Raw genomic sequence first — 13,124 nt, 5'->3', positions numbered from 1 at the left:
AGCCTTAGAATAGAGCTTACAAAGAAGGTAGACTATACCACTACACAGGTAGCAAGAGGAACATGGATAGCTCCAAATCTCCTTGATGTTAGAATTATTCTTTGCATGGCTCCAACAGAAGGTTTATCAATGCTCTGGTCTTCCTAATGTCAGAACCTACTAAGAACCCAGGACATCACGAGTGCATTCTAGACTTCTCTTCAAAACCTATTTTTCTAACAGAGGACATCAGTTGTCCCTATTAGTCCAAAAGCCCACACTGATTTATTTAACTTTTTAACAACAAAAGGTTTGATGGATGATATTGATAGGAAATTTCATCTTGTTTATGGAACTGAACATCTTACAAATGGGCATTGGGGTATTATCTCACAATAGGCTCCAGACTGAGTGTACCCCTACAACCACTGATGTCATAACTCAGTGAAAACTTATTTCATGCAGGATGCTCAAATGGCCATTACTTGTAGTTTTCATCTGATAAACAGGACATTGTTTGCATAAAATTCAAAGTCAACATAAGTAGACATTATCCATAATTTTCCTTTAAACAGGGAATATACCAATGAAACAGGAAATCACTGAAATAATAACTAATATAATACAGGCAAGTCCCCAGGTTATGACGGGTTTGCTCACAATGTTCCGAGGTTAAGGCGCTTTTCAATTATATTCATCAGAAATTATTTCCAGGGTTACGACGTCTACAACACTCATCTGGCAGAAGAAATATGACACCAAAAATCCAAAATAATCAATATTTGAAGGTCTTTTTGATGAAATATGCAATAAGAATGAAGTTTACATAGTTTTGAATGCATCCAAAGCATTAAAAGTAAGGTTTTCTTAGGATTTTTGATGATGTTCCGGCTTATGACGATTTTCGGCTTGTAATGCGTCTTAAGAACGGAACCCCCGTCGTAACCCGGGGACTGCCTACTAACTATACATATGTAAAAAGTGAAAATGTTATTCTGTATGATAACAACAGGTTCTGTTACCATGTTAGTAGAATGAAACAACAGTAAAATGCATATTCCTTTATCTGTACTTTATCCTAAACAATCCTACAAATTATACAAAATATATTTTTGCTTAAATAAAATCTTTTTCTTGAACTTTTATATGCTTTGTCGAATAATGTACTTACGGTAACTTACCTTCTAACTCTTCATGATCAGCTTCTTGTCCAGTTGATGCTCCAGTGATTATGACTCCATCAGCAAGGAAAAACTTTGCAGCCTGTGCCATTTCTGCTATGCTAATATCCCCTGTTATGGCATGAGCACTGCCATAAGATTCCAACATTCAGGCCATGGTACAGTATTTTAACTTTGCAATTTTATCAAGTAAATCAATAAAATATTAAATATTTTTTCCCATCTTCTAAGCAGAGAAAATTAATCATTGGAGTTACTTAATAATTCATAGAATGTTGATTTTCTTATCTAGACTACAACACTGGTTTGTTACCTAGACTCAGGTTTTTTTAATCTGTAATTAGTACATACAACAAAGAAACCTGGCTAATTTTCAAGTGTTCATGAAAAGGATAATCTAACTTCCTTCTGCAGCCTTCCTGAGTCTTCCTGAGCACTTAACCCTTTACTGCCGACTGGACGTATTTTACGTCGACATTTTTTGTCTCTCATGTGCCGACTGGACATATTTTACGTCGACTTACAAAAGTTTTTTTTAAAATTCGCGGAAAAATACTTATAGGCCTACCAGCCTAAAACTTTTGAATCACGCGCCTTGGGGGATGCTGGGAGTTCACGGATGAAGGTGTTGTTTTGTTTACAATCGTTACGCAGGCGCGCAAGCGCGAATTTCTTTCTTGCCGCACTAAAAAGTATCTGTGATACATCTCGGAAATTATTTCGTCACTTTGACATAATTTTTGTACCATTGTAAATTAGCCGTTACATGAAGTATTATATATATGAAAATGTGCGCATTTTTATGTAGAATACAACAATAAAATACTCATGATTGTAGCTTTTATCAATTTTGAGATATTTTCATATAAATAACGATAATTGCCAAAATTTCAACCTTCGGTCGACTTTGACTCTACCGAAATGGTCGAAAAACGCAATTGTAAGCTAAAACTCTTATATTCTAGTAATATTCAATCATTTACCATAATTTTGCAACAAATTGGAAGTCTCTAGCACAATATTTCGATTTATGGTGAATTTATGAAAAAAATAACATTTTCTTTACATCCCCGCGGTAACTCTTCCGAAAAAATCATACGTGCGATTGTGGTAATGTTTGCACCATTTTAAATTAGCCGTTACATAAAGTTTTATATATGAAAATGTGCACAATTTCATGTAGAATACAACTAAAAATAATTGAAGGTTGTAGCTTTTCTCATTTTCGAAATATTTGCATATAAATCACGATAAATAGAAAAAAAACCACGTTCGGTCAACTTTGACTTACCGAAATGGTCGAAAAACGCAATTGTAAGCTAAAACTCTTACAGTCTACTAATATTCAGTCATTTATCTTCATCTTGAAACAAATTCGAAGTCTCTAGCAAAATATTTAGATTTATGGTGAATTTACAAAAAAAATCTTTCCTTCCCTCCGCGCGCGGATTCTCCGCCACAAATCTCTGAAATGCGTACGTCCCATTCTCGGAATATTCGCTCCATTTCATATTAGGCATTTCATAGAGTTTTATATATGAAAATGTGCGCAATTTCATGTAGAATAAAACAAAAAATATTTGAAGGTTGTAGCTTTTCTTATTTCCGAAATAATTGCATATAAAAAATATACATATAAAAAAATTCGACATTTGGTCAACTTTAACTCGTCAGATATGGTCGAAAACTGCAATTTTAAGCTAATACTCTTACAGTATAGTAATATTCAATCATTTGTCTTCATTTTGAAAGAAATTGGAAGTCTCTAGGACAATATTTAGATTTATGGTGAATTTTTGAAAAAAATATTTGTTTACGCCCGCGCGTTACGAATTCATGCATTATTTTGTGATAATATTTTCTCTGTGTTGCTTTTATCGTTTTACAATGTGTTATATACCAAAATGATTGCAATTTAGTGTACATTACAACGAAAAAAAGTAACTTGTTACCTTTAACCGTTTTGCGCACAGCGCGATTTGAATACAATTATATATGAAATTTCGTTTTTGCGCTATCATATATCGCATTATTTATATATGATAATGATAATTTTCTTCATTTCTGATGGTTGCATACTAAACTTCAGCCAATGACAAAAAAAGGAGCCAAAAATGAACTTTTAATCTTAAAAACTAAGTGTGCTGTGATTTTTTTAAAAAAATATTTTTTCCGCTTCCGCTCTCACTCTGAAACACCTCCGGCACACGGGAGACAATTTTTTTTTTACCGCTTCGGCGTTTAAGGGTTAAGAAGTGCTAGTGAAATGGTATTGTTGGATACCATTACTATTCACATGCCAATCAATGATAGTTTTGACTACTAGTCGGTCATAATCATTCCTACATAAATAACATCCACAGATTTATTCTAATACTTGGTCTCAGGAGTGAAAGTGAAAGGCAAGTTTTATTTTCTGATATGATCAACATTCCATATGGGTTTTTTTCCAGTATTATGAAAAAAATCAGTGACATCCTTCCCAATTACTGATATAAAAAAAAAAATTTTTACCTTGAAATTTAACGGGCACCAAGGGTTGGATAACAGTCTTAAGTTTGATCAATATTACAGATTGGTATATGTTAAGCTGATTTGTTTCCATTTTTGTAGAGGTTGCTGAGTATAAAAGGGATACTTGAACAATGATATATTTTTTTTTCTTTGTAGCAACCTGTAACTTTTTTACAGATATCCTCATATCAAGCTTTCAGGTTTGTTGTATCATAACAACTGCACAACTGTTCATACAGTATACTAACCTTTGTCTTTACTTTTCCAAATTGTATGGTAAAGCAACAAAGTAGTTAGTTAAAGTCTCATAATTACTGTTTTTGCAAGAACTACTCATGTGAACTTTTCCAGAAAGTGCATCGGACTGCTAGGGAATAAAAAGTCTTTGCATTGAGGTTACAATCAACTCCCCATATTCGCATTCTCAAGATTTGTGGACTCACCTATTCACAGATTTTTTCTGTTGAGCCTATCTATGAATTATTCACGAAAAATTTGGCAATTTGTAGCCTTTCCCATCGATAATTATTCACTAATTAGTGTATTTTGATGTTACTTTCATGACTACATACATTTTTTATACAGAAGTGATTTACTCATTTTCAAATACAGGCAGTCCCCGGGTTACGACGGTGTCGGCTTACGACGCTCCGAGGTTACGATGCTTGTCAATAGACATTATTTCCAGGGTTACGACGCATGTTCCAAGGTTACGACGCCTGCAACGCTCATCTGGGAGATGAAATATGACACCAAAAATGCAAAATAATCAATATTTGAAGGTTTTTTTGATGGAAAATGCCATACTGTGCAGTTTACATATTTTTCAATGCACCCAAAGCATTAAAAGTAAGGTTTTCTTAGGATTTTTGATGATGTTCCAGCTTACGACGATTTTTGGCTTACGATGCGTCTCAAGAACGGAACCCCCGTTGTAACCAGTGGACCGCCTGTACATGTTAATATATTGATAACAGTGGAACCTTGGTTTTCGTACATAATATGTTCCAGAACCTCCCATGAAAACCAAAACAATAATTCCCATAAAGAATAGTGCAAATGCAATTAATGCATTCCAGATCACCAAAAATATAAACAAAAAATACATTTTATACGGAATAAACACAGTTTTACATACAGAAAACAATGACGTATAATATAATGACTAATGAATTAATAAATGAACATTAAACATCACTCTTACCTTTATGGAAAACACTTGTTAGAATATGGAAGACAGAAAGGAGGGGAGAGGGAGGAGAGGTTATTTTTTAGAAAGGGAATCTCCCTCCAGAAGGACTTCAGTTATCAAGGACCTATATGGGGTTACTTCTCTTTGTTTTTTACTGGCACTATCTGAGGTTACTTCCCCATTTTGTTTTTTTACTAGAGCTAGGACCAGCTTGAGAGTTACTGGACCCCTATTGCACAGTTTCTGGTGTTTAATTAACCCTTAAACGCCGAAGGGGTATATTAAAAATCGTCTTCCGTGTGCCGAGGGGGTCTCGGAGTGAGCGTGGAAGCAGAAAAAATATTTTTTTCAAAAATTCACAGCGTGCTTAGTTTTCAAGATTAAGAGTTCATTTGTGGCTCCTTTTTTTGTCATTGCCTGAAGTTTAGTATGCAACCATCAGAAATGAAAAAAATTATCATTATCATATATAAATAATGTGATATATGATAGCGCGAAAACGAAATGTTATATATAATTGTATTCAAATCGCGCTATGCGCGAAACGGTTAAAGGTAACGAATTACTTTTTTTTCTTTGTAATGTACAGTAAATTGCGATCATTTTGGTAAAACAATCAAAGCAACACAGAGAAAATATTATCACAAAATGATGCATGAATTTGTAACTCGCTGACATAAACAAATATTTTTTTCAAAAATTCACCATAAATCTAAATATTGTCCTAGAGACTTCCAATTTGTTTCAAAATGAAGACAAATGATTGAATATTACTATACTGTAAGAGTATTAGCTTAAAATTGCAGTATTTGACCATATCTGACAAGTTAAAATTGACAGAATGTCAAATTTTTTTATATATTTTTTTTATATGCAATTATTTTGCAAATTAGAAAAGCTACAACATTCAAATATTTTTCGTTTTATTCTACATGAAATTGCGCACATTTTCATATATAAAACTCTATGAAATGCCTAATATGAAATGGAGCAAATATTCCGAGAATGCGGCGTACGCATTTCGGAGATTTGCGGGGGAGAATCTGCGCGCGGAGGGAAGGAAAGTTTCTTTTTTTAAATTCACCATAATTATAAATATTGTGCTAGAGACTTCGAATTTGTTTCAAGATGAAGATAAATGACTGAATATTACTAGAATGTAAAAGTTTTAGCTTACAATTGCGTTTTTCGACCATTTCGGTAGAGTCAAATTTGACTGAACGTAGTTTTTTTTTCTATTTATCGTGATTTATATGCAAATATTTCGAAAATGAGAAAAGCTACAACCTTCAATTATTTTTAGTTGTATTCTACATGAAATTGCACACATTTTCATATATAAAACTTTATGTAACGGCTAATTTAAAATAGTGCAAACATTACGACAATCGCACTTATGATTTTTTCGGAAGAGTTACTGCGCGGACGTAAGGAAAATGTTATTTTTTTCATAAATTCACCATAAATCAAAATATTGTGCTAGAGACTTCCAATTTGTTGCAAAATTATGGTAAATGATTGAATATTACTAGAATATAAGAGTTTTAGCTTACAATTGTGTTTTTCGACCATTTCGGTAGAGTCAAAGTTGACCAAAGGTTGAAAATGTGTCACTTATCATTTTTTTATATGGAAATATTTCAAAGCTGATAAAAGCTACAACCATGGGTTGTTTTTAATTGTATTGTGCATGAAATTGCGCACATTTCCATATATAAAACTTTATGTAACGGCTAATTTAAAATGGTGCAAACATTACCACAATCGCACGTATGATTTTTTTCGGAAGAGTTACCACGCAGACGTAAGGAAAACGTTTTTTCATAAATTTACCATAAATCGAAATATTGTGGTAGAGACTTCCAATTTGTTGCAAAATGAAGGTAACTGATTGAATATTACTAAAATATAAGTGTGTTAGCTTACAATTGCGTTTTTCGACCCTTTCAGTAGAGTGAAAGTTGACCGAAGGTTGAAATTTTGGCACTTTTCATTATTTATATGAAAATATCTCAAAACTGATAAAAGCTACAATCATGAGTATTTTATGTTGTATTCTAAATAAAAATGCGCACATTTTCATATATAATACTCCATGTAATGGCTAATTTAAAATGGTACAAAAATTATGTCAAAGTGACGAAATAATTTCTGAGATGTGTCACCGATACTTTTTAGTGCGACAAGAAAGAAATTCGCGCTTGCGCACCTGCGTAACGATTGTAAACAAAACAACACCTTGATCCATGAACTCCCAGCATCCCCCAAGGCGCGTGATTCAAAAGTTTTCGGCTGGTAGGCCTATAATTATTTTTCCGCGAATTTTTAAAAAACTTTTGTATGTCAACGTAAAATACGTCCAGTAGGCACCCGAGAGACAAAAAATGTTGACGTAAAATACGTCCAGTCGGCGTTAAAGGATTAAGATCTGCCAAAATTTAAACATGGCATTGTCATTAAACATGTTGGAGCCACAGATTACAACTTCTCTGTTGGGATGATAACTCTCCACAAATTTTTTTACATCATTCCACTTTGCAAACATGTCCTTAATCCTGAAGTAGGCACATTATGTATGACCATTCATTTTCTGAATTTTTCAAACCATCCTCTGCTGGGCTTAAATTCACTAACAGCACCACTTGTAGGATTTTTTCACTGAGATCAGCATGCAACTTCCTCCAACACTTTGCTACAAGTTCTTTCTTAAATTCTATAGTGTTTCTCATCTTTTTTACAAAAGGGCTAGCACTTGGAACTTTCATTGGCCCCATGATGGCTTATTTAGCAGTTGCACTCAAATATAAAAGCACAAAAAGCACAAAAAAACAATTAACACAACAGCAGGATGGGTCATAAAAGAAGATGGATGCTTTGTTTGGGCACTCGATACGGGGCCTGGTCACACGCTGGGTCCCAAATGGAGCGTTTCCGAGTGTACGAAAACCAAGGAAACATACGATAACCGAGACAAAATTTTGTAGGAAAAACTCTCTCTCTCTCTCTCTCTCTCTCTCTCTCTCTCTCTCTCTCTCTCTCTCTCTCTCTCTCTCTCTCTCTCTCTAATAGATTTGCTGTGCTCTCAGAAACAGAAGAGGAAACAACCTTACTTGGAGACTTGTTAGTAAAAGAACAGGGGTTGAATTCTGTGGCCAAAAATAGTGGTACGGTACAAGAAAAGTTCATTCTTACCCAGGTGCATTAGCAAAGAAGATATCCGAAGCAGTGAAGAAAATCAAGGTGAAAAGTAGAAAAGGTGCAATCATAGTGCAGGGAGGAGGAAATGACTTGTTTCTAAAAGATGGAAGAACTGGCCAAACACAAGTTCTTGTAGTCAACCTGAAGAAGGAACGCTGTAGAGAACATCCGTGAGAAAACTGATACTGTGACGACATTCTTATAGGACTTCTGCCCAGAACCAATATAAGCCACTACTTACTCCCTTAGCAAGGCAAATTGGAATCAACGACAGACTGGAGCTAATATGCCAAGAAAAAGGTGTTAGGTTTGTAAACTTTTAGGGCAGATTTGTAAGGAATAGAACACTATATAAAAGAGATGGAATTAACTTGAATTTGGAAGGAGCAAATTTACTAAGAAACCTTCTTAACAAAAACCTCTTGAAACACCTCATTGAACTGAACATTCAAGGGAAGAAGTTGGAAAGCTCCCAGAATCTGTTTAGTAAAAGCACTGCAGGTAACAGTGACAGTAAGGGAAACTAATAAAGCCACCGAGGACAACAGAGAAGATAGAAAAGTCTCTCAGAGTGGTACAGTTTAATGCACAATCTATTCGGAACAAAGTAGATCTCTTCAAAGCATTAGTATTAACCCTTAAATGCCGAAGGGGTATAATAAAAATCGTCTCCCGTATGCCGTGGGGTCTCAGAGTGAGCACCGAAGCGGAAAAATATATTTTTTAAAAATCACAGCGCGCTTAGTTTTCAAGATTAAAAGTTCATTTTTGGCTCCTTTTTTTTCATTGCCTGAAGTTTAGTATGCAACATCAGAAAGGAAAAAAAATATCATTATCATATAGTATAAATAATGCAATATATGATAGCACGAAAACAAAATTTCATAAATAATTGTATTCAAATCATGCTGTGAGCAAAACAGTTAAAGCTAAAGAGTTAATTTTTTTTTTCGTTGTATTGTAAACTAAATTGTAATCATTTTGGTATATAACACATTGTAAAACAATCAAAGCAACACAGAGAAAATATTATCACAAAATGATGCATGAATTCGTAATGCGTGGACGTAAAAAAATGTTTGTTTCAATAATTCACCATAAATCTAAATATTGTTCTAGAGACTTCCAATTTGTTTCTAAATAAAGATAAATGATTGAATATTACTATACTGATTTTGACCTTTTTGGACGAGTTAAAATTGACCAAATGTCAAATTTTTGTATATTTATATGCAAATATTTCAAAAATGAGAAAAGCTACAACCTTCAATTATTTTTTGTTGTATTCTACATGAAATTGCGCACATTTTCATATATAAAAATCTATGAAACGCCTAATATGAAATGGAGCAAATATTCTGAGAATGCGATGTACGCATTTCGGAGATTTGCGACGGAGAATCTGCGAGCGGAGGGAAGGAAAGTTTTTTTTTTTTAAATTCACCATAAATCTAAATATTGTGCTAGAGACTTCCAATTTCTTTCAGAATTAAGATAAATGACTGAATGTTACTAGACTGTAAGAGTTTTAGCTTACAATTGCATTTTTTGACCATTTTGGTAGAGTCAAAGTTGACCGAACATGGTTTTTTTCTATTTATCGTGATTTATATGCAAATATTTCCAAAATGACAAAAGCTACAACCTTCAATTATTTTTTGTTGTATTCTACATGAAATTGCGCACATTTTCATATATAAAACTTTATGTAACGGCTAAATTAAAATGGTGCAAACATTACGACAATCGCACGTATGATTTTTTCGGAAGTTACCGCGCGGACATAAGGAAAATGTTTTTTATTCATAAATTCACCATAAATCAAAATATTGTGCTAAAGACTTCCAATTTGTTGCAAAATTAAGGTAAATGATTGAATATTATTAGAATATAAGAGTTTTAGCTTACAATTGCGTTTTTTGACCATTTCGGTAGAGTCAAAGTTGACCAAAGGTTGAAATTTTGGCACTTATTATTATTTATATGAAAATATTTCAAAACTGATAAAAGCTACAACCATGGGTTGTTTTTGGTTGTATTGTGCATGAAATTGCGCACATTTCCATATATAAAACTTTATGTAACGGCTAATTTAAAATGGTGCAAACATTACCACAATTGCACGTATGATTTTTTCGGAAGTTACCGCGCGGACGTAAGGAAAAAGTCTTTTTCATAAATTCACCATAAATCGAAATATTGTGCTAGAGGCTTCCAATTTGTTGCAAAATGAAGGTAAATGATTGAATATTACTAAAATATAAGAGTTTCAGCTTACAATTGCGTTTTTTGACCATTTCGGTAGAGTCAAAGTTGACCAAAGGTTGAAATTTTTGCACTTATCATTATTTATATGAAAATATTTCAAAACTGATGAAAGCTACAATCATGAGTATTTTTTTGTTGTATTTTACATGAAATTGCGCACAGTTTCATATATAATACTTTATGTAACGGCTAATTTAAAATGGTGCAAAAATATGTCAAAGTGGCAAAATAATTTCTGAGATGTGTCACTGATACTTTTTAGTGCAATAAGAAAGAAATTCGCGCTTGCGCACTTGCGTAACGATTGTAAACAAAACACCTTGATCCGTGAACTCCCAGCATCCCCCAAGGTGCGTGATTTAAAAGTTTTCGGCTGGTAGGCCTATAAGTATTTTTCTGCGAATTTTAAAAAAACTTTTCTATGTCGACGTAAAATACGTCCAATCGGCACCCAACAGACAATTTATCTCGAACGTAAAATACGTCCAATAGGCGTTTAAGGGTTAAGTGAAGAATTAGACATAATAGGTATCACAGAAATGGATACAAGAGGCAACAAGAAACTTCGTAAGAGAGTACCAGATAGCTGGATACTATATGTAAACTTTTCAAAAAAGATAGACTCAATAAAACAGGTGGAGGAGTTATGTCAGGGACCACCTCAGTCCAATAGTGTAAAATTACAACCACGCAAGAAGTGATTGACATCAATATAAACAGTCTAGGGAAGAAAATAACTTAATTCTAGTGTACAGACCGGCCCACCAACCACAAATGTCTGATGAGGAGCTGTATGCACTACTAGAAGAAAAAATAAACAACAAACTCTGTATAATACTAATGGGAGATTTCAATGCAGCAGTACACTGGGACACGATGACCTCCACATCAAACTTAGAAGGAAGGAGACTTTTAGATTTTGTAAAAAATGAATTCCTCTACCAATGGGTTGACAAACCTACTAGAGGAAACAACATGCTTGACATAGTCCTACCAATAGAAGATAGTCTAGTGTCTGACCTTTAAAAAGCGAAGAAGATATTAATGTGATTTGACTACGTCGAAAAGACCTAGCAAAGCTAAAAGTGTATGTTAAAAATCTAGAGTACAACGAGAACACAGGCATAGATCAGTACTGGAAGCCTTTCTAGAGGAATACACAGAAAAAGTCTCTAAATGTATACAATTAAAGCAAATACTAACAAATGGCAACCCTCAGCCTAAGCCTATGTGTTTCAACAAAGAAATTAAAAATATGTATAAAAAAATAAGAGAATGAGATTGCACAAATCAATGAACCCATACCCAACACCAGAAGAAGCAAGCAGGCAAAAAGAATTCTGTAGAATGATGGACAAATTAGTAAGAAATGCAAAGATAAATGAGGATAAGAGTTGCATCAGTTTGTAAGGAAAACCCAAAAGAATTCTCTGCTCATGTTAATAGTAAGAAACCAATAAAAATAGCATAGGTCCCCTAAGGGACAATAGAGGAAACCTGGTTAACTAGTTTTTTACTAGTGTTTTCACAATTGAAGACACTACCTCAATACCTGAACCTGCTACTAAATATAAAGGGGCGCAACTGTTGGACAAAATAATATTTGCACTAAAAACAAAATATACAAAATCAACATCAACAAGTTTAAATCTCCTGGCTCGAATGGGATTCATCCAAGAGAAATTAAAGAGCTAAAAGAGGAGATAGTTTCTCACATACATATACTCTACAAAAAAGTGCAGAACAATGAAAGGCACCAAAAGGATGGAAACTAGGTAATGTGCCCCAGTTTACAAAAAACGTCCAAGAGAAGAAGGAAATTATAGATCAATCTGTCTAACGTCGGTCATTTGTAAGATTTTTGAGTCCATAATTGCAGATCAAATTGTGAATCACATTGACAGAAACAACTTGTTGTTACACAGCCAACACAGTTTCAGACAAAACAGATCCTGCCTATCGAACCTCTTGGAGTGCTTTCATAACCTGCTTGGTATTTACGACAGTAGTAGAGCAATAGATATATGTACTCTACTTAGATTTCCAAAAGGCTTTTGATCAAGTTCCACACAAGAAACTAAGGACAAAAGTTAGAGCTTTAGGAATTGTAGGAGAAATAGCAGAATGGATCGAAGACAGGCTAACTAATAGAAAACAATCGTAATAAATTGTGAAGAATCAGAATGGGCAGATGTGACAAGCGGGGGTCCTCAGGTTCTGTCCTTGGGTCCCCCCCGCCCCCCCCTCCGCCCTTTGTTTTTTTATGTATCCACATTAATGACATTGATGTAAGCTTAACTAGCAGGATAGCCAAATTTGCAGATGACACCAAACTAGGTGTAAATGCAGCAGACCCAGATTAGTGGAAAGTTTAACAAATGATCTACAGATAATAGGAGAGTGGTAAAAAATATGGCAAATGCCTTTCAACTTGGACAAGTGCAAAGTGTTACAAATAGGAACAAACAACCCTCATGCTAGCTACAAATAATTCTCTTGATACTATATGTATAGTATATTTTTTGGTCAGTCCCACTGGAGCTGAAACTTGTCATTAAATGATCTGATTAAGCTAACTACAGTCTCCGTTATCATTATTCCAAAGTATCAATTTAACTACGCCATCTTCAAATACAGTAGTACTTCGAGATACGAAAGCCAATGCGAAAAATTTTACTTCTCTACATACGAAAAGTTTTCAAGATACGAAAGGTTGTTGCTGTAAAGTCCCGAGATTCGCCCGGACCACCGAGAACAATTTTAAAACTCCCGCGCCGCCAACTGAGTAAATT

At 34.2% G+C, this 13,124-nt stretch overlaps 1 protein-coding gene across 14 annotated transcripts in view; it reads right to left on the bottom strand.

The window, feature by feature from the left end:
• Positions 1 to 13,124, bottom strand: part of LOC135224597 (uncharacterized protein F13E9.13, mitochondrial-like) — a 537,654-nt gene that overhangs the window by 201,804 nt on the left and 322,726 nt on the right. For all 14 annotated transcript variants that reach the window (XM_064263749.1, XM_064263741.1, XM_064263753.1 and 11 more), the window contains exon 5: positions 1,161 to 1,288. In XM_064263749.1, coding sequence (XP_064119819.1) covers positions 1,161 to 1,288 — 128 coding nt within the window. The remainder of the gene's footprint in view (positions 1 to 1,160; positions 1,289 to 13,124) is intronic.

The sequence above is a fragment of the Macrobrachium nipponense genome, chromosome 12, assembly GCF_015104395.2.
Source record: "Macrobrachium nipponense isolate FS-2020 chromosome 12, ASM1510439v2, whole genome shotgun sequence".
Taxonomy (NCBI): domain Eukaryota; kingdom Metazoa; phylum Arthropoda; class Malacostraca; order Decapoda; family Palaemonidae; genus Macrobrachium; species Macrobrachium nipponense.
Note: the sequence above shows the minus strand (reverse complement) of the source record. Positions and strands in the feature narration are given on the sequence as shown.